At 41.6% G+C, this 20,764-nt stretch overlaps 1 protein-coding gene across 30 annotated transcripts in view; it reads right to left on the reverse strand.

Annotated features, from left to right (window-relative positions):
- Nucleotides 1–20,764, reverse strand: part of MACF1 (microtubule actin crosslinking factor 1) — a 335,119-nt gene that overhangs the window by 141,851 nt on the left and 172,504 nt on the right. For all 30 annotated transcript variants that reach the window (XM_058717965.1, XM_058717978.1, XM_058717958.1 and 27 more), the window contains 19 exons: nt 20,616–20,728; nt 20,409–20,515; nt 19,875–19,994; nt 19,626–19,721; nt 18,849–18,976; nt 18,667–18,760; nt 18,350–18,504; nt 17,290–17,566; nt 16,195–16,323; nt 14,617–14,694; nt 13,837–13,998; nt 11,925–12,029; nt 10,661–10,756; nt 8,807–8,932; nt 6,128–6,280; nt 4,672–4,826; nt 2,934–3,060; nt 2,213–2,396; nt 1,622–1,791 (listed from right to left, as the gene is read on the reverse strand). In XM_058717965.1, the coding sequence (XP_058573948.1) occupies nt 1,622–1,791; nt 2,213–2,396; nt 2,934–3,060; nt 4,672–4,826; nt 6,128–6,280; nt 8,807–8,932; nt 10,661–10,756; nt 11,925–12,029; nt 13,837–13,998; nt 14,617–14,694; nt 16,195–16,323; nt 17,290–17,566; nt 18,350–18,504; nt 18,667–18,760; nt 18,849–18,976; nt 19,626–19,721; nt 19,875–19,994; nt 20,409–20,515; nt 20,616–20,728 (2,575 nt within the window). The remainder of the gene's footprint in view (nt 1–1,621; nt 1,792–2,212; nt 2,397–2,933; nt 3,061–4,671; nt 4,827–6,127; nt 6,281–8,806; nt 8,933–10,660; nt 10,757–11,924; nt 12,030–13,836; nt 13,999–14,616; nt 14,695–16,194; nt 16,324–17,289; nt 17,567–18,349; nt 18,505–18,666; nt 18,761–18,848; nt 18,977–19,625; nt 19,722–19,874; nt 19,995–20,408; nt 20,516–20,615; nt 20,729–20,764) is intronic.

A 20,764-nucleotide genomic window follows, 5' to 3' on the forward strand; every position in this document is an offset into this window, starting at 1 on the left:
ACACTAAAGTATTTAGGGGTAAAAATGTATCTTGTACAGAACTCACTCTAAAAAGAAGAAAAAGATTATTTAAAAATTTTTTTTTAATGTTTATTTTTGAGAGAGACAGACAGCGCAAATGGGGAAGCAGCAGATAGAGAGGGAGACACAGAATCTGAAGCAGGCTCCAGGATTTGAGCTGTCAGCACAGAACCCAACGCGGAGCTTGAATTCACGAACCGTGAGATCATGACCTGAGCTAAAGTCAGATGCTCAACTGACTGAGTCATCCAGGCACTCCAAAAAAGATTATTATGATGTATACATATGTAAAAAAAAAATGACAAAGCAAATACAGAAAAATGTCAACATTTGGGGAATCCAGGTGAAGGCTATATGAGAAAAGAAAATTTCTGTATAATGAAACTACTTCAAAATAAAAAGTTAATGAAAAAAAAGGAAGATCCTTTAGAAGAGCTGAATATTAACATTTCTTAGAATGTTCTATTTTGCTGGGACAAACAGATTTCAGGTGACTACAGAAAACTAGTAAGTTTCAATATGAAAATTACAGGTTTATATGATATGCTTCGTTCAGGCATATTAGATCCTTCTTGGCCACTGAAAATTACACTGCCCACTCATCCTCTTCTTTACGCTTTGGAATAATTGAGAAGGGTAAGAAAAATCACTCCTAATTTAGCCAGTCCTTTCCATTCCTTCAGGCTCCCAGGTCAAATCTAATATTCTTTTTTTTTTTTTTTTTTAATTTTTTAAATGCTTATTTAGTTTTGAGACAGAGACAGAGCACAAGCAGGGTAAGGGCAGAGAGAGAGGGAGACACAGAATCTGAAGCAGGCTCCAGGCTCTGAGCTGTTGGCACAGAGTCCGATGCAGCGCTCGAACCCACGAATGGTGAGATCATGACCTGAGTTGAAGTCTGATGCAAGACTGAGCCACCCAGGCACCCCCTATACTCTTTAAAGAGCTCTCATACCATCCCAAGTAGAAATGGTCTAATAATACTCAAACTTCCTATAGCAATGTTTGCTTAGAAATCTGTAAATATCCTAGGTACTATCTTATGACATCTCTTATACTCAAGTTTCTAATTGTGACTTCAACCTTTTATTCTTCTTTAAACTATGCTATAAGCCCAAAGCAAGGACTTTGGCTTACTGTCTTTACATACCTATGAGCACATAGCAAAACAATTAATATTTGCTGCTTTTACTTCAGAAACACTGCCCTACATTTTGATGGCATTTTACTTTTTCAGGAAACGCATTATAGTTAAGTACTATATCACTTAACTTCCAAAGTTTTCCAAAACTTTGAGCAGACAGTAACATCTCTACTACGCAGTCTTAAAATATGTAGCCCAAATGTGGTGCTTAGAACAATTTGCCAGTCAGTTTGCCTTCCCAAGTGTGTAGAAAACTAATCAATATTCAGCGACACACTGGGAGTTGAAATCATGCTTTGCCACAGGTAAAAGGCATTTATAGGCTGCAGGGAAGGACTCTTGAGAAGGAATGCCATGAGTCTATTGTTTTATGTCTTAGGCTCCATATTGTCTTGACGCCCATTCACTCTGAAAGCATGTGCACTGCAGGCAGCACCCACCTTGCTCGATGCTTACCTCTTGCTCCGCGATCCTTAATGCACTATCCTGCCGGGCATCTTTGTCAGTCCTAGAACTGGCTGGAGACTGAATTCGTTTGATCAGCCGCTGTTCACACTCCTCCAGGCGTAGTCGGATATTCTTCAGCTCTGAAATGTACGTCTTGGCCACAGTTTCTTCTTTGTCCTCTGTGAATGCACAAGTACAGAATACCATTAACCACCACAACAGAAATCAACAAACCTGAGAATAATAGATTCACCCTCAGACAGAGGGCAAGAGGCCTGATATTCCACAAATGAAAGTAAGGCCTTACATGGGGGGAAGCTTCTGCCTGATCCTAAATTCCCTGCATTATACACTCATCGTTAAGGATCTAAACATGTTATCTCCACAAGAAAATGTGACAGGCTGATAAGCAATGACAAATAAGGCCTCTTCTTCCATGATCTAATTTTCAGAATTCATCTCTATAAGTTTTTCCCTATCTCAAGTTTTTAGCAACTCAAATGGTAAAAAGGTGGTACTTTCTAGTCTATATGAAGGGTCCAGCAGCACCCTTCAGGGCTCTCATTCCACCATTCCTCTCCCTCTTGCCAAGGCACACACCATTCTCTATGGACTTCATCAGGTGCTGGAAGTGGGTTTTACAAGCCTCCACCTCCTCTTCCAAGCGCAAACGATCAGCCACTGAGAAGAGCAGAGAGTCACGGCTATCCTGCAGAAAGTCTTCATAGTGGGCCTGGAGGTTCTTCATAACCTGGTGGCACTCCCCTGGTGCTGAGGCTCGAAGCTAAAGAGAGACACAGAGAGAAGGAAATAAAAGAAATTTCAACAGAATGGGAACATAATACCTTCTCCCTTTTTCCTTTTTATTGATGTTTAATATATAGACAAATCAGCTGCACATACCGTAACTGCAAACATTTGTTTTTTCACAAAAAGAACTTGTCCATGTCATTGGCATTCAGATCAAGAAACAATATTACTAGCACCCCAGAAGCACCCACTGTGCCCTACTGTACACAACCCTGACTAATGGTTAATTCACCATTATTCCTGTACAACATACATTTATACAAGAGCTGCAGAGTGAGAAGAAGCCTTTAGTTGGCCAAGAAAACAGAAGATCTTGTTTGTTTTCATCAGTAATTTCCTTAACCATTCAGGCTGCTGTTTTTCGTTCCTAGGACCCCCTAATTCTGAAACATCCTTGACTCCACTTTACTCCCTTTGGGTGGGCAGGAGTCTTACAGTAATGAAAAAAAGTTCCTTCTGAAAAAAGCTTGCCAATAGGATGTGAGCCTGAGGGAAGGCTTTTCACAATTACCTTTTCCAGGTTCCAGGTCTTTACAAGGTCAAGGTCCTTCCGCAGATAGTTCCAGGAAATAAGGCTTTTGGTGTTAACATGTAGCTGATGCCAAAGGGCCATCACTTTCTGGTAAGACTGTTCGACCCTAGAAACAATAGAGAAGCTGGCTGTGGCTATTCTAAAACCTGAGCTCCACATTAGAGACCTTTCAGGGGGAAAATGTGATTGCTTTAGCAGAACTGGATTTATATGCTGAGCAGAGAAAGGCAAGTAATCAAATACTAACAACACAGCAATCTTTAGAACCAAATTAATTGACATAGTCAAACAATTTGGACTTACAACGGTATTATGAATATGATGTCAGCATGTTTAGCAGTCTTATAAATGTTACCTGTATATATAATGATCACGAGAAGTCAGAGAGAGGGTACACCCGTGAAGGTAAGTAATATAGAAAGTAGAGATAAAATAACCCCATTTGGAATTGTTGAAAAACGACAATCCATATCAATGCTTAAAAATACATTACTGTGGTCTATATATTCACAAAACTGCTAAAATGTTTAAAAGTTAAGGGGCGCCTGGGTGGCGCAGTCGGTTAAGCGTCCGACTTCAGCCAGGTCACGATCTCGCGGTCCGTGAGTTCGAGCCCCGCGTCAGGCTCTGGGCTGACGGCTCAGAGCCTGGAGGCTGTTTCCGATTCTGTGTCTCCCTCTCTCTCTGCCCCTCCCCCGTTCATGCTCTGTCTCTCTCTGTCCCAAAAATAAATAAAAAAACGTTGAAAAAAAAAAAAAAAAAAAAAAAGTTAAGAACAACTTAAAAAGTTATCTGGCATATTAAAAACAAAAAACAAAAAAAGAACTGCAGTGTGAAGGACCAGAGAAGTTTTTTTCTAAAGCATCCTGTGCCTGATTCAATCTCAACTTCTGGAAGACTTACAGACTCTAAACTCTCGTATACACAGACATATTCAACACACACATTACCTTGAATTTCAAATTAAGAAATGTGACATATAAGAATAGGATAGAAAAGTAGAAGCCAGGACTTCACTTAAATAGGAGACTTTAAACCCATTTAGTTTATCTGCTCCCTCTCCAAAAAACCCATTAAAATTTCAGTGACGTCAAAATAAAGGATTGAAAATAGCGGGCTTAGGAAATTAGAATTCTGGGGTGGGGGAGGGAATAGCTGGTTTTTATTACAAGCTTCATGGTGTAATTCAGTTTTTAAAAATATGTATGTAGGGGCGCCTGGGTGGCTCAGTTAGTTGAACGTCTGACTCTTGGTTTTGGCTCAGGTCATGATCTCACAGTTTGTGAGTCTGAGCCCCACCATCAGGCTCTGTGCTGATGGCATGGAGCCTGCTTGGGATTCTCTCTCCCTCCCTCTCTGCCCCTCCCTGGTTCTCTCTGTCTCTTTCTCAAAATAAATGAATGAACTTAAAAAAATATGTATGTTACTTTAATAAAATATAAAGAAGAAAATTAACTGTCACTACAAAAATCAATCTTCTGAGAGTTAACTGTTTATGATCAAGAATGATCACTGAATTGAACATAAGCATTTACTGAAAACCTACCATGTAGCTGCAAGTGCAAGACTTGCTATCTTAATAGTAGGTCTTTCCCAAAAGAAACTTTAAAACTTGGCTGCTCTGTTTAAGATTGCAAATGCAGATTCATCCCTCCATCAATTCACTCAAGCCAAGCAGCACATGTGGCAGTCCAGAGTGGCCCCTGAACCAAGTTACCTGCTGGCCATCTCCATGGCATCCTTATTGGGTGAGGGGATAAGGAAACAGACCGATGGCACCATCGCCTCATTCCCTGTGGGGCTGATCACTTTCCATTTGGTCCTCTGCGAATTATCTTCCAACACACACTCATCATTCTTGCAAATGGTGATCTGAAGAGACAAACTTGTAAGTTGTTGCTAATGGATAAACCGACAACCTGTATGATGTGGTGCCTGATCCCAAAGCTATGAAATCCTTAAGAAAAAAATCATTTTGGAGATCTGACATCCCTTAGTGAGGGTTCCTGATTTTGATGAAAAGATAACCTTATATAAATATACAACACAGGAAAGGTTGAGACATCAAAGAAATCAAGGAAGCAAGTGTTTGTTAAATGTTTATTACAGGTCAAGTAACCTAGTATATGAAAGTTCTAAGGAGACTGTCTTAAGACCTCCAGAAACAATCTCTCTGCATCTACAGCCATTAGGGCAAAGGTTAAAGGGACATGAATAATCACAACTTTGCTTTTGTGATGATACTTCCCTCTTCCTCCCTTCTTGTCATCCCACTCAAATCCCTTGAAAAGGCTTAAGCATTTAGGAATCATCAATTCTTTCTCTTGGGAGACAAGGAACCAACATCCTCATCCCTATTTTATAGACAGAAATACTGAGACACAGGAAAGTGCCAGAGAAGTTCATTCTTACGCATTACAAATATTTACTGAGCCTATTATGTGCCTGGAATTTTGCTGGGCCACTGGATGTAAGAATGGTAAGATGGTAAACTAACAAACATGGCTGATATTCCTCATATTCTGTTGGGGGTAAGAGTTATAATACTGTATGTCAAATGCAATTTACCAGGGAATGCATGGAAGGGACATGACCCAGTCTTGCCTAGAAAGGTAAAGAAGGATTATTCAGGACCTTGAAGCCACAGTAAGGAATTTAGGCCATCTAAATAGAACTAGGGAATTGTTCTTTTTTTTAAAGATCATTCTGGTAGAAGAATAGAGAATGCATTGATTGGGGAGGCTAATGCCATTATTCAAGTGAAAGAAATTATGGTCTAAATCAGGGTAGTAGCTGCAGGGACAGAAAGAAGTACATCTAATCTAAGGGATATTTATTTGCAAGTTGGTATTGATTTGGTATGGCTACTAGTTGTGGGGTATAAGAGAGGAAAAGCCAAAGATATGGCTCAGGGGCTACAAAGTATCGTTTCTGACATCACTTAGGAAATCGGGTGGATGATGATACCAATCACAGAGGCAGGGAGCAGGTCAAGATTGTAGAGTTTGGGCTTTTTTTTTTTTTTTCTTCCTTTTTTAAAAGAATGTTTAAGTTCTAATGAGAAAATCAAAAATCTGTAACATTAGACCTTTCTCTATCACACCCCTAAACTGAAGGTTTTGCTTCTCCCTCCCTTCCTTCTGGAGCCAGAGGTACCCTTTCCACCTCCTCACCTCTATCTGCCGATAGTCACAGATGGCCTTCACAGAAATGGTACTCTTTAGCACGTGGTCAGGACTGCGTGGCTTTAGCTGAACAATGGTTTTTGATCTCCCAACAAGACTGGCAACGGAACTCTTGGACTGTATAAGCTGCTCCTTTTCATCCTACAAAGTGAGAAGAAACACAAAAAAGACATTAATGCTGCTACTCAGGGTGACTGAGCCAATAAAGAAAACTGAGTGCTCCACTCCCTCAGAGAATGTCATTTCTCAGTTAAGTAGGGATCCTTGGTGGAGCCATCTTAGAAGCACAAAGATAAAGAAAAAAGGAGAGGATATTTGTCTTCTACCAAGTGCTTTTATACTCAAATTGTTCAGCTTTCTCCCTGTGCCCTTTTCAATGAATCATGAAGCCACATGCAAAAGTAATGAAAACACAAAAACAAACAAACAAAAGAACTGCCAGCTGCCAAATACAGCTACACACAGCTAACAAGGGATTTCCCCAAATAAGGTTCAGAAAGCATGGAAATTTAAAAACAATAATAACAACATTGCTGTCGCTATTATTATTATTCGCTTTCTTACTGGCAGAAGCCAGTTCTTGCCTTCTGCTTAGGAGAAGCTAGAATTGTGCTCTTTAAAGAATTTTTAAATAATCATACCTCCCAAGCTCTACTACTAATATTTCACTTTCTTAAATTGAGTCAAACTTTCTAGAGAAAGATCTTAGCTCTTCCACCAACAGTTTATAAAGCAATGCTGTTGGTGGAGACTCGACAAATGATTCAGGGTTTACCTTTTAGGGTCTTGCTGTGCCATGCTCATGTAAATTTGAATGGTTTGAAAGAAGTATCATGCAAAATTGAAACTCTCGAGTCTCTGCAAACCCAATTATCTTAAAAACTAATGAACTTCCTGTCCACAAAATTGGTAGCAATGTACTACCAATTGTGTTAGAGAGTAAAAGATAACTTTCATGTATTACCAGGATGTGTCAAGCTCATTTTGAGGTATATAAAGTCCTTAGAAGAGGACTTTCTTAGGATGGAAGTAGATGTGATGAGAGTAAAGAGTTAATAATGTTAAGAAATGCCATTAAAGAATTAAGAATATGCAAGTAAAGAAAAAGAAATGCTTAAATAAACTACCTGTGCCTGTCCCCGGGAGCATGATTGGAAGAAATACAACTTTAACTTATTAGTTAAGAAAGAGGAATGGAATATATCAGGGAGACAGCCACACTGTTCCGTACTTGACAGCTGGTCTACCCATTTCCGTTTCCTTGCAATAAAGATGTCAATTTCTGTCTAACCCACAGCCAAACATCTCAAGCTCCAGAGACCAAGTGCTCAGCGTGGTAAAAGTTCTGAAAAGAACCAGAAGCCATGACAGATGCTCCCGAACCTGACGGACAAGCTGAGGAAAAGCTGAGGAGCAGACCCAGGTGACTTCATGCCCAGATGACGCCGCCAACCCGATGCCCCTGACCTGGAGAGGAGGGAACAGAGCAGCGACCCTCGAGAAGAGAAGATATGACAATAATTGCAGAGAAGTTACCCTAAGACAGGAAGGTACTCTGTGGAAGGGAGGAGATAATAGCCAAGGATTATTATATTCCTCCTTCAAACTTGAAGTACCTCCAAGAGAGACATTCTAGAGACAACATCTAAAAAGTCAGGCTTTTATCCTTCATTCCAAGTTCATTAAATTAACAGATTGTTGGCCCGGGTAAAACACTGAATGTGAACCCATTCATAGGTTAATAATACCTGAAAGTGTAAAAATAAATCAATAAATAATCAACTAATGTTCACAAATACCCAACTTTCACCTACAAAAATGTTTTGGGTTCTCTGGTTCTCTTATTTATAATTTTCTACTGAAATGTGGGAATCCTCTGGCTTCTCATATAGAAAAAATAATTTCCCTATTACATACTCTTCTATCTTAATTTGGGACATAGCTGGGGCCTTGTCCTGCCAACTCTGTGTAATATGCATTCAATACACGTAAACACTCCTGCTCTGATTTTATTATCAGCATTTCTGAAAGAATAATTCATTGAAGAAAATGAATATAAAACTGATTTGGAGTAAATACCGGATGCAAAAACATTTTCTCAAAGTTAATACTGCTACATAAATTGGACAAATATTGCATTATATCTACATAAGATTTTAACGTCATCCTTAATTAAAATCAATATTCTAATACCTCATTTTGGCAAAACAAAATTACCACAGAAGAAAAATTTGGCTCAGGTCTAGTTCATTGGTTTGGTTTTGTTTTAATTCTCTTTGCATGAGAGAGTGAAAAAAGAATTTGATGTCAGTCACCTAATCCCCTTCAACACTATTTTTCATGCTTTATACCTCATCTTTGGTCCCAACTTTTGAATTAAAATAGGAACAATGCAAAGATAAGCATAGTGGGCATTAAGTGGCTCAGGGGAAGAGGACTAGGCCTTTACTTCAATAGCATACCCAAAGGAATCTTATCAGCAACTTCTTTAAGGACAGAAAAGAAAAAAAAGAAAAAGAACAAACTGGGATTAAACTTTATTTGAATGTGAGCCACATTTTATAACACTGACCCATTACCCTACAGCTTTCAAGGATATAAACAGCAGCAGCTGATATGGTTTACTCTGTTTCTCAGCAGTAATCATCCCTCTGAGGCAACACCCACCATGGAGTCCTGGAGCAGGTCCTCGAGACGAGATAAGCTGGTATTGTGGTCACAGGAATATTTTCTTTTGATGGAGTCTTGGAGGTTCCTCAAGAATGACTCCAGGTCCCGCGCATCACTGAAGAACTGTGAGGATATGAATGGGATCTTGGGCTCAACACATCACGACACACAGATGTTAACCAAGAAAAAGCAATCTCACTGTAATTACTCTCCTGGATTGATGACACTTCATTACAAAATCCACACGAGTGGAAACTGAGGGCTTAAAACACCACATCTGGGAAAATATTAGTGATGACAACCACAAAGCCTATTTAACCCTAGAGAAAAGTCAGTCAGCTTCGCCTTCTCAGAAACACTGCTAGTGAGGACACTTGGCTGTGAGGTAAGCGTGTCATGAAAAGCCTAGAGGTTGAGTGATCAAATGTTCCAATTCACTGATAAGATTACAAAATGATTAGCGAGATTATTTAATTTAGGGCAAACACAAACAGAGGCAACGGCTTATTTCCTCCTCCCATCCTCATCTGAAAATAAGGAGTATGTTCTTGACCTTGTGATAGACTGAAGAAAGAAAAATGGTCCTGGGATTTTACAGCTTCACCCATCAAGAGGGAGGGTTTACTTCTTCCCTTGAAGCCAGCCCAGGTACATGACTTGCTTTGGCCAATGACATAATAAATGTGACAGCAGAAAAAAGGGCTTGTGTACTGGGGCGCACCACTCTGGTTGTTTGTGGGACAAACGTGAAGAAGCCTAGGCTAGCCTAACAGATGTCATGGCCTTGTACCCCATCACCCCCACCAACTATCAGACGTGGAAGTGATGCCATTTGCAACCAACGAGCCCCTAGACTGCCTGCCAGTTGCCTGCAGCCATCCACAGGCTAAGCAAGATGAGAAAATCATCTTTTCTTCTCAAAAAATTAAAAATAGAACTACCCTACGACCCAGCAATTGCACTACTAGGTATTTATCCAAGGGTTACAGGTATGCTGTTTTGAAGGAGCACATGCACCCCAATGTTTATAGCATCACTACCAACAATAGACAAAGTATGGAAAGAGCCCAAATGTCCATCAATGGATGAATGGATAAAGAGGATGTGGTGTGTATACACACACACACACACACACACACACACATACAAGAGTGTTACTCGGCAATCACAAAGAATGAAATCTTGCCATTTGCAACTACATGGATGGAACTAGAGGGTATTACACTAAGCAAAATTAGAGAAAAACAAGTATCATATGACTTCACTCATATGAGGTCTTTAAGAGACAAAACAGATGAACATAAGGGAAGGGAAGCAAAAATAATACAAAAACAGGGAGGGGGACAAAATAGAAGAGGCTCTTAAATATGGAGAACAAACAGAGGGTTGCTGGATGGGTTGTGGGAGGCGGGATGGGCTAAATGGGGAAGGGGCATTAAGGAATCTACTCCTGAAATCATTGTTGCATTACATGCTAACTAACTTGGATGTAAATTTAAAAATAAATAAATACATAAAATAAGAATATCATCTTTTCTCATCTCAACTGAGCCTAGCCCAAATCACCAAACCACAGAGTCAAGAACTAACTAAAGGATTACAGTTTTAAGCAGCTGTGCTTTGGGAGTGATGGTTTACACAGTAAAGTGGTGGTTAACTGATATAGATGTGTTTTTCACCCTACCTTTTCCATGTGCAGGCTTGTGTGGACACACAGGTACATACAATTGCTTGCCTGAATGGAAAAGGGTATTCTCCTCATCTTCTCTGATGCTCATGTGTGCGCACGTGTGCACACACACACACACACACACACACACGCACACAGACACAAACACGAAGTTCACATACCTGAAAATAAGCAGTATTCTCTTTTACATGCTGCTCAACACACAAGCATAGCTGCTTCATCCACTGCAACTGGGACTGGACAGCAGCGCTGTAAGCCTGCAAGAGCCAAGCACACGCACAGAAGGGCAGGGGTTTAGCAACATACATGTGCAATGCTCTCTTCCAAGTCCAACTCTGCTAATGACAGGCCAACAGAAGATACATGGAGATGCTTGACAGGCATCTGCGGAGTGCTTCCCATGAGAAACAGGCTTGTCTTTCATCCAACATGGGTTACATAGAAAAGGCCTCTTCCACACTCAATTGCAGCTATAGCTGACCCTTGAACAATGGAGGGGATGGGGCACCAAACCCCTGTGCAGTCGGAAATCCACACATGACTTTTGACTCCCCAGAAACTTAAGTGCTAATAGCTTACTGTTGACTGGAGGCCTTACTGATAACGTGAATAGTCAACAAACACATATTTTGTATGTTACACGTACATATACTGTATATATACTATATGCTTACAATGAAGCTACAGCATAGAAAATGTTACTAAAAAAATCATAAGGAAACGAAAATACATTTACAGTATCCTACAGTATTTAGAAAACAAATCCGCATATAAGAGGGCTACGCAGTTCAAACCCATGTTGTTCAAGGGTCACCTGTAAGTGATCAGCAAAACCTGCGCATGAATAAATCCCTCCCAGATTCCCCCACTCTCTCTCTCTTCTCTGGGCAAAGGCACCACACCAACAAAAGACAGGATCTGCCTGCATGCCTATTTAAAATATATGGTTCAGGGGCGCCTGGGTGGCTCAGTCGGTTAAGCGTCCGACTTCGGCTCAGGTCGTGATCTCGCGGTTTGTGAGTTCAAGCCCCACATCGGGCTCTGTGCTGACGGCTCGGAGCCTGGAGCCTGTTTCGGATTCTGTGTCTCCCTCTCTCTCTCTGACCCTCCCCTGTTCATGCTCTGTCTCTCTCTGCCTCAAAAATAAATAAACATTAAAAAAATTTTAAAAATAAAATAAAATAAAATAAAATAAAATAAAATAAAATAAAATAAAAGGTTCAATAGGAGTCAATCTCTCTTCTAGTTTCTCCTCCTATGCATTTGTTTGTAGTCTTTCAGGGGCTGGGATAAAGAGAGAAGATCCAAGACAAATGATCACTGACACTTCGTTCAGGTGTTTCAGCAGAACGAAGTCTCTGATTTGGATGCTTCCACTATGACCACCCTAAGCACTTGACCCTCACACATTCTCAAGTCACATACCTCCACAGTCTGCTTGGCTGGGTGGTTCTCAAGTGACAGCAGCTCTGCTGTATCTTGTAGAGACCGAAACACATCCTGTTTCTCCTCCAGCTGCATTGTCAACTCCTGAAAGTTGAATTCAACTAGATGCAGTAAGTGCGATTAAGGGGAGAGGAGCAATAAAGAAAAAGTTGTGTTCCCTGCCCCCACTTTAAAGGAGCCTCCAACACAGGGTTAGTGCCAAAATGAGAGGAATAAATAGCACATGCCAGAGGATTTCGAAGAGCAAAAACGCTAGAATTACTGGACAATGATTTACAAAGGATATGGGGCCTGGGCCAGACCTGAAAAAGGAGGGGAACACAGGTGAGCAATGGAGACAGAGGAAGGAGATAACTTGGCAGGAGTGGGGTTCACATCCCATACCTGACACACCCTGAGATCCCAATCAGTGACTCACTGGCTTTGCTCAGACTATTCCATCAGCCTACAGTGCCCTCCTCTGTTTTTATATTCTGTTAACACTACAGGACCCAATTTAGATGCTAGCTTCTCTATAAAGCTGGGTGCTGATCCTTGCTGTCACATTTGATCCCTTCTTTCTAAGCACTTTCTTTTTATCTTTATCATAGCCTGATTTCCATTCTCAGACAGTTTACTGCATTAGAGCATTTACTCTTTCTTCTTTACTTTAGAAGAATCATATGCTATTCTCTAATCAGAAGTTTTTATTAAAAAAAATTGTTTAACGGTTATTTCTTATTGAGAGACAGAGCACAAGCATGGGAGGGACAGAGAGAGGAGACACAGAATCCGAAGCAGGCTCTAGACTCTGAGCTGTCAGCACAGAGCCCGATGTGGGACTCGAACTCACGAATGGTGAGATCATGACCTGAGCCAAAGTCGGATGCTTAACCGACTGAGCCACTCAGGGGCCCTCAGAAGTTTATATTTCTTTAAATCTAATGAAATTTAAAAGTATCTAAAATAAGTGTGAATAAAAAAGCTTCCTGGGGCACCTGGGTGGCTCAGTCGGTTAAGCATCCGACTTCAGCTCAGGTCATGATCTCACCATTCGTGAGTTCGAGCCCCGCATCGGGCTCTGTGCTGATAGCTCAGAGCCTGGAGCCTGCTTCCGATTCTGTGTCTCCCTCTCTCTCTGCTCCTCCCCCACTCACACTCTACCTGTCTCCCTCTCTCAAAAATAAACATTAAAATTTTTTTTTAAAAAAGCTTCCTATTTGCAGAGTTTATAATATCTTTAAAAATGCTGAGATGTGGAAATACACTTAGAAAGAAAACAACCCCATTGTATTGACTGAAAAAGAACAAACGAGTGTTGTCGTTGTCCAATATTCAATTTCCCTTCCCGTCTTACAAATGAAGATATTTGGCCAAAAAATTATTAAATGAATTTAACAGAATTCAGAATATATGAAAAGCCAAGAGTATGCTTCAGTTAAACAACAGTAAGCCCTATACTAAATGCTTTGCCCATATTAGCTTAGTCAATCTTTTACACAAGTCTTTGAAGTGATACTATAATCCCATTTCACAGAGGTCCAGAGAGATTAAATGACTGGCCCAAGGTCACAGAGCCAGTTAGTGGAGGAGTAAGAATTGGAACTCAGGTCTCTCACTCCAAAGCCTACCATCCTAAACACAAAGCTATTCTGAAACAACTCGACTTGCAGTCCAATACTCTCATTGTCCAAGACACTGCCTTTCTAAACATATTCTAAGTAAATTCATTTCTAGGACTTGGTTTCCCCTCTCTCCATGTACATTTCTCACATGCACAGATGCATTAAGCAGGGGGCTCCTATTTCTACCCAGAAGAATGCAAATCCAGAAATCCAAGTTCTCAAAAGATTAGCCTCTCTCTGTCTCCTGCTATTACATAAATATGACAGGTCTGTTGTGCTAGACTCACAGAGAAGTAATTTCTTTTGGCTGAGATATTGGGATTGTTGTCACTCCAATCATATGCGAGTTCCTCCTCCTCCTTCTCATTCAACCAGATCAACTCAGCTGTAGCTCTGGAGACAAATTTATGCAGGCTCTGAAGGTGCCTCATCCGGAAGCTGGAAGTTTCCTAGACAAAGCAGGGATTACACGGTTAGACTGCCAGGCTTTCATCTGTAGAAGATAGCACATGTGACATCAAAGCAAAGAATAATGCAGGAAATAAATTTAGCCTTGATTTTTCATCTCTGGGTGCTCCTCATGGACTCAAATTTAAATTTAGTACAAGTTTAGCACAGGACTCCCAGAGCCCTGGTCAATCCTAGCAAGAAGTTACAACTCACCAGGCTTCTGTGGGGCTCCCTGAATAAAGAATGATCCTAGGCCTGTCCTACTCTGGACAATCTTGAAAGATGGGAATGAAGAACAGATAGAAGAAGAGTCTCCTTCCTACCAACCTCAAACTTTTTGTTCTGGTGTCTCAAAGCATATACAGGCACTGCTTTGGTAAGACACGGAAACTGGGACAGGTTCTACTTAATTTAAACTTTCTGGGGCAGTGATTTCTGATCCACTAAGAAAATTGAGAAAATGTTGTAATACATATGAACAATTGCACAGTAAATGATATAACCTAATAAGCAGAAAACCAAAACAGGGCCAAACCGCAGACTTTCTGAATTAGGGAAGACAGTTGTTTGGAAGGAACTAGACAGTCCATGAAGAGAACAAAAGAGTCAAAACTCACCTTCAGTTTACAATACTGTGTCTCCAGCTTTCCAAGAGTTTCAACATAACTGGTATGGAAATTCTGGGACATTTTTCCCTGATAAAAAATGAAATAAAGATGTATTAGAGAAAGAGTAAGTAAACTATATGTACAGTATGTTTTCAACTATGTCTGCACATAGTTAGGGACTAATTACCCCAGAAACAGAAGTTGAGGTAACAGATCTCTGGGTCAGGTTTTAAAGCCTGGAGAAACACTGTATTTTAACTAACTTAAATTTAAATTAAAAAAAAAAAAAATTATGGGTCAAACCAAGAAATTGACTCTTAATGCTAGAGAACAAATTGATCATTACCAGAGGGGAGGTGGGTAGGAGGACGGGTTAAATAGGTGATGGGGATTAAGGAGTCTTGTTGTGGGGGCAGCTAAGCGTCCAACTTTGGCTCAGGTCATGATCTCATGGTCTGTGGGCTTGAGCCCCACATCGGGCTCTGCGCTGACAACTGCAAGGCCTGCTTGGGATTCTCCCTCTCTCCCTCTTCTCTCTGTCCCTTCCCCACCTCACTCAAAATAAATACATAAACTTAAAAAAAAAAAAAAACTTAAAAAAAAAAAGAAAAAGAAAGAAGAAATTAAAAAAATATTTTTAGGGGCGCCTGGGTGGTGCAGTCGGTTAAGCGTCCGACTTCAGCCAGGTCACGATCTCGCGGTCCGTGAGTTCGAGCCCCGCGTCAAGCTCTGGGCTGATGGCTCAGAGCCTGGAGCCTGCTTCCGATTCTGTGTCTCCCTCTCTCTCTGCCCCTCCCCCGTTCATGCTCTGTCTCTCTCTGTCCCAAAAATAAATAAAAAACATTGAAAAAAAAATTAAAAAAAAAAAAAAAATTTTTATTCCAAAAAAAAAAAAAAAGGGGAGTGCACTTATGATGAGCACCAGGTGATGTTTGGAAGTGTTGAATCACTGTACTGTATACCTGAAACTAATATTACTCTGTTAGCTAACTGGAATTTAAATAAAAACTTAAGAAATAAAAATAAAAAATAAAGCCTGGGGCAGCCATGAGTGAGGGACAGTTTAGTGGAGTGAACACAGCTGAGAGACTTTGTGCTTCCAGTAACTCTGGGAGGTTTCTAGCAAAACTTATGCTTGATGACTCCCAAACTACTCGGCTGCTTTTTTGAAGGGGAAAGTTGAAATTACAAATGGGAAGACAGAATGAGTGAGGGAGAGACTGAGTGAGTAGTTTCTCTATTCCAGCATGCCCTACAGGCAGGAGGTGAAGTGGAAACAAGATGAGGTTTTGGAGCAGGACCGTTTGGAAACTGCACCCACCATGCACTGATTCTGACCTTAGCTTTCAGAATTGCTACTCCTTTTAGTAAAAAGGGGTTAATAAAAATACCTTGCTCATAAGGGCATTTCAAAGAGCAAAAGAGACACTTGATGTGGAAAGGGAATTTGGCGTAAAGTGCTGCTCATGGTTCTCATTCTTTTCCAGAGCCTCCTTCTCCCTAGAGACAGCTGCACTGTGCACGCTACCCCGTTACCCATCCCACCCCACCGCACCCCGCTCTGTGATAAATTCTGAATGCACACACCTCATACAGCCTGGCCTCTTTGACACTTGAGCCCAGTTCTTCCACACTGGTGTGGATGTGCTGTTGTGTCTCCAGCTGCAACTCCACACTAGGCAGGTCATTGCCCCACTCTGCTCGCTCCAGTTTCATCTGGAAAAGAAAAGATACGTATTTCATTGGTTGAATCAGCAAAAATAGAAAATTTTCAGAACTGATGTTTGGGCAAGGGGGCTGAGGGTAGGAGACTGGGCAAGAGGACACCTAAGTCATCTCCATGACAGCCTCTTATAGGAAAACATGCCATTATCACCCCAAAGAGCTGGAGACTAAACTCCAACTCCTGCAGCAGGGGCAGCCTTTTGTTGCCGCATTACGGGATACATTCCTGAATTCACCAACCAGAAAGGTGTTTCCAAAGGCTGAAGGTTAACTTTATAGTTTAGGCATTTTCCATCATGAAGCTCTGCATTTCACAATCAGAGTGGATATAAGAAAGAAATATCTGAAAATATTAAACTTCATTCATGGCATCAACTATTGACCAGTGGCAGGTAATATTTAAATAGCTTGTCTTTGGATGTTTTTATTTGTCGCTACATGGGGAATCGGCCATCAGGGCATGGGAAGAATTTCATGTAAACCAAACGCATTAGAAGGATAAAAAGGACAGTATCGAACTTGAACCACTATTCTGGAATACATGCATGCACAGCCCCTCAGAACTGTGAGGCACAGCACTGCTTAAACTCCAGAGGGAAGACCAACAACAAAGAGTGAGGGTTAAGCTCCTCTGCTGATGAGGGAGTTTTAGAAAAGGTAACTGAGATTTATAGACTCTGTAATTTCTCCCATGAGCTCCACTTAGAGTACAGTTAACTGAAGGGAATGATTCCCAAAGGGCTTCCAATCAGAAAAGCCTATGCTATCCGGTGTGGGACTTTTGAGGATTTGAGCTGACCCTACCCATTTAACATTTGAGAAGGGGGCTTGGGTTCCAGGCAGCATTAATAATTTAGAGTTTACCCAAGGGGCACAGAGCATCCTGGCACTCCTAGACAAGCTGCTGGGTCCAGTAAACCTTAACACATTGCATAAGCATTTGGAACATACACCCACCTGCATTTCTTCTACCCAAGACAGTAGTTCATACACAAATCGAAGATTGCCTTCATCCTCAGAGGACGAGATAGACACAAGTTCAGCCCGAGTCATGGGTTTTCGGAACCAGGAGGTAGAGGAAGAATGAGTTCCCTTGGTCAAGGGTTCTGCCTTCAGATGAGTAGTGGTTAAAGTAGAGGGTGGAGCCAATTCAAGTGAAGTGAAATGGCCCTTCCTATACAAGTTTGTGCACTCTAGACGCAGGGTGACCAGCTCGTCTTGCAGACGCATCACCCTGAAATGGAGGAAGAGAAAAAAGGAAGACACTTAAATCTATAATACACATTTTTTAAGTGGGTTCCACAACCAATGTGGGGCTTGAACTCACAACCCTGACATCAAGAGTTGAATGCCAGCCAGGCGCCCCTGAAACGCACTTTTTTAAGATAAAATATTCCCTATCCATTTGACAAGGATGAGGTAAAAATAAAAATGAGATCATATCAGGAAAAGTGTTTTGAAAAAAGAAGTGTTATAGGAACACAAGGTGGTTTTAACATCTTCGTCGTTCCGAGTTGTTGAGGCAAATGCCAAATTACAGTGTTAATTGGAGGGAGGCAAACCAGTATCTGTTTATGTAACTCCTGGATGGTACAACAGAATAAACATGGATTAGGGACCGAAAGACATGAGTCTTAGTCTTGGTCCTGTACAAACTGCGTGACCTAGGTGATGCCCATCCCCTCAATGGGTCTTAGTTTTCTCTACAAAATGATGCGTTCGATCAGCAGCAGTTCTAACCCAGATGTGGTACTGCATCCCAGTAGGTCACCCTGAAATATGTGTGGGTGTTATAAGAGGCCACAGTGATTAGGGAATCCTACAGGTACTCAGTGGGCAGGGCTTGCAATAATGGGCAAGTGTCCTCCACCATGAGAATTTTCCTGCCCCACATACCTGTAGTATCCCCACCAAGACATGGACCTCCAAGACCCAAGTTACAAGATTCAGTGCCAGACTCTTGATCTGTGAGCCTCAGCGATAAGCAAGCCCTCTGTCTGAGCCCCATGCTCCTCACCTAAAAGCCAGCTCTTCCAGCTGGTAGTAATTCTCATCCCGTAGGATCTGGAGGTCCACCTGCAGCTGCCTGATGAGACCCTCACATTCCTGAATGTACATGATGACATCTGACTCGCACTGTACCGGTTGTCCTGATTCCAGGTGAGCAGCATCCTAAGACAGAAAAGGAGTAATAGGAGTGGGAGAATGCCCGTGCCCCACCCACGAGGACTGAGGGAGCCGAGTGTGAGGAAGTGACACAGCTGGATTTCTCAATCGTGAATCTGGACCATCAGCGCACAGGGTGAGAAGGGGAGAGACAACACAGACACTCACAGCCTGCAGTGTATTCTTAGCTAGTGTCAGCTTCTCTTCACAGTTCAAAGCACCATTCTGGATTTTGTTCGCAATCTGTAGCAGCAATTCCAGCCTATAATGAGGTAAAAACCGTAGTCACGTGCTGGGCTCAAAGTGGCCCGGGTGGGTAACATCAGGTTGCCATCAGGCCCTGAGCCCACCTCTCCACAGCTGGGCGAAGTGACTTCTCTCGCTCCAGCATCTCGATGATGAGCTTTCCCCATTCTTCCTCCACATCATTTGGGTGGTAACCTTGAGGCAGTTTAATCCGGCCAAACTCAATCCACACCTGAAAAATCCCAGAGACACTCTTTTAGTCCGAAAACACAGCCGTGCCCTCAGGCCCACTTTTACGTGTTCTTGACAATGGCTTCTTGCATATTTACCCAGCCATCAGCAGTTTCTCCTGTTGTCTAATAAGAGAAAAGAACGGAGTACTTAGCAGTACCTCACCTCGAGGTAAGAGCAAAGAAACCATCTCCAAAATACAGGGACTACTAGCTGCTCTAAATTTTTTCATTCCTTCTACGTTTTCCATAAATCCACCTGTCCTCTTACTAACTCCCATTCTGGAAAGGCCAAACGCTCAAACCTACAGCTTCAAATTCTCTAGGAGTGAAAATATGGATGGAAGTCTCTCTCCTTTCCATCTTAGGGAGAGGATTCGCTTCCCTCTGAGAAACAGGAAAACTCATTCATAAAACTCAGTGTTTCTGAATAAATGTCACTTTTCAAAAGCCTCTTTCAAAAATACAGATGGATGATGCTACCCATTTACCATAAATTTTCAACACCAGCCTAAAAGTGATGTTGATTTGTCACCCTGAGAATATTGCTATTAATGCAGGTTGGGAAGAGCATGCCGGCAATCTAACAAAGAAATAACAATCAGGCAAACCAGCAAACCCCAAGAATCAGCAAAGGGTAAGTTTCCTTACCTCTAATAATTTATATAATTCCTCAATTCTTCCTTTTTCTCTCTCCTTGGCCAGAATTTCTGTTTCTTTGAAGTGTATATATTGGTTATAAAGTGCCTACAAAATTAATATTTGGTGAATGAATGGATGCATGCAAGCAACCTGACCCACTTGGTATACCACCTCACCCCAGGAGCCAGCAGCAGCGAGCTCTGAGGCTTAATCCCAGCATTGAACTTTATAAAAGACAATTTAGGTCTGTGACTTTACCTTTAGTTCAACAGGGTTCTGGGGAAAAGATTTATCTGACATCAGTATTGTATGCTGTTTGATCCAGGGAATGAGGGAGTCCACTCGGCTTTGGTATTCTTGCCACCTGGAGTCTACTTCCTATTGCCAAAAGGTAGATATCACACACCTTCTGATTAGCGGTACATAAGACAAGCACAGGAGACAGTAGCTCAGGCCACCCCAAACCACATAAAATCCCTTTCCTCTCACTGCCTACACAGCTGTTCAGCCTAATGCGTGGAGTCCCAGTTTCAGAGCTCCTCAAGGGCTCTCAAGATGGGATTCAATTTCCTGACACTAGAATAGTCTATGCTGGATGCTACAAAATTAGCAATATCTGGACTCATTCCCAGGGACCAAAGACAATGACCATGTATAAAGATGATGTGGATTCAGTTTGCTCTGTATAAAAGTGCTTCGCATACAGTGAGTGCTTGAGAAACAAAGTCTAATCAATGCATTCCGCCCAAACATATCAAAGCCAGAAGGTATTTTAGGAAAGTTTTCTTTTACCGTAGCACTGATCCCTTCTCCACCCTCAGGGACTTTAGGGAAGGCATCATAAATTGAAGACACGTAAGTGATCACAGACTTTTCATCTGGAGATGGCACATCCACATCTGAGAGAAAAAGGGAAAGAAATTTCTTAGAACAGAGGGAGCTGCCAGCAGAAGGACAATGAATATAAGCCAAACAAACTCAACACCAGTCCACTCTCACCTTCTGCGTCCAGTAAGCGGGTGACTCCCAGTCTTTCTGCTACTTCGAAAGCTTGCTCCAAATTCTCGCGGTTACTTTGGATTTGTACCCTTTCCATATCTACCAGATCAGGTCTGTAAAAGTCCACCAAGGCACGTGAAAGGCCTATA

Source organism: Neofelis nebulosa, chromosome 2 (assembly GCF_028018385.1).
Source record: "Neofelis nebulosa isolate mNeoNeb1 chromosome 2, mNeoNeb1.pri, whole genome shotgun sequence".
In the NCBI taxonomy this organism is placed as follows: Eukaryota; Metazoa; Chordata; class Mammalia; order Carnivora; family Felidae; genus Neofelis; species Neofelis nebulosa.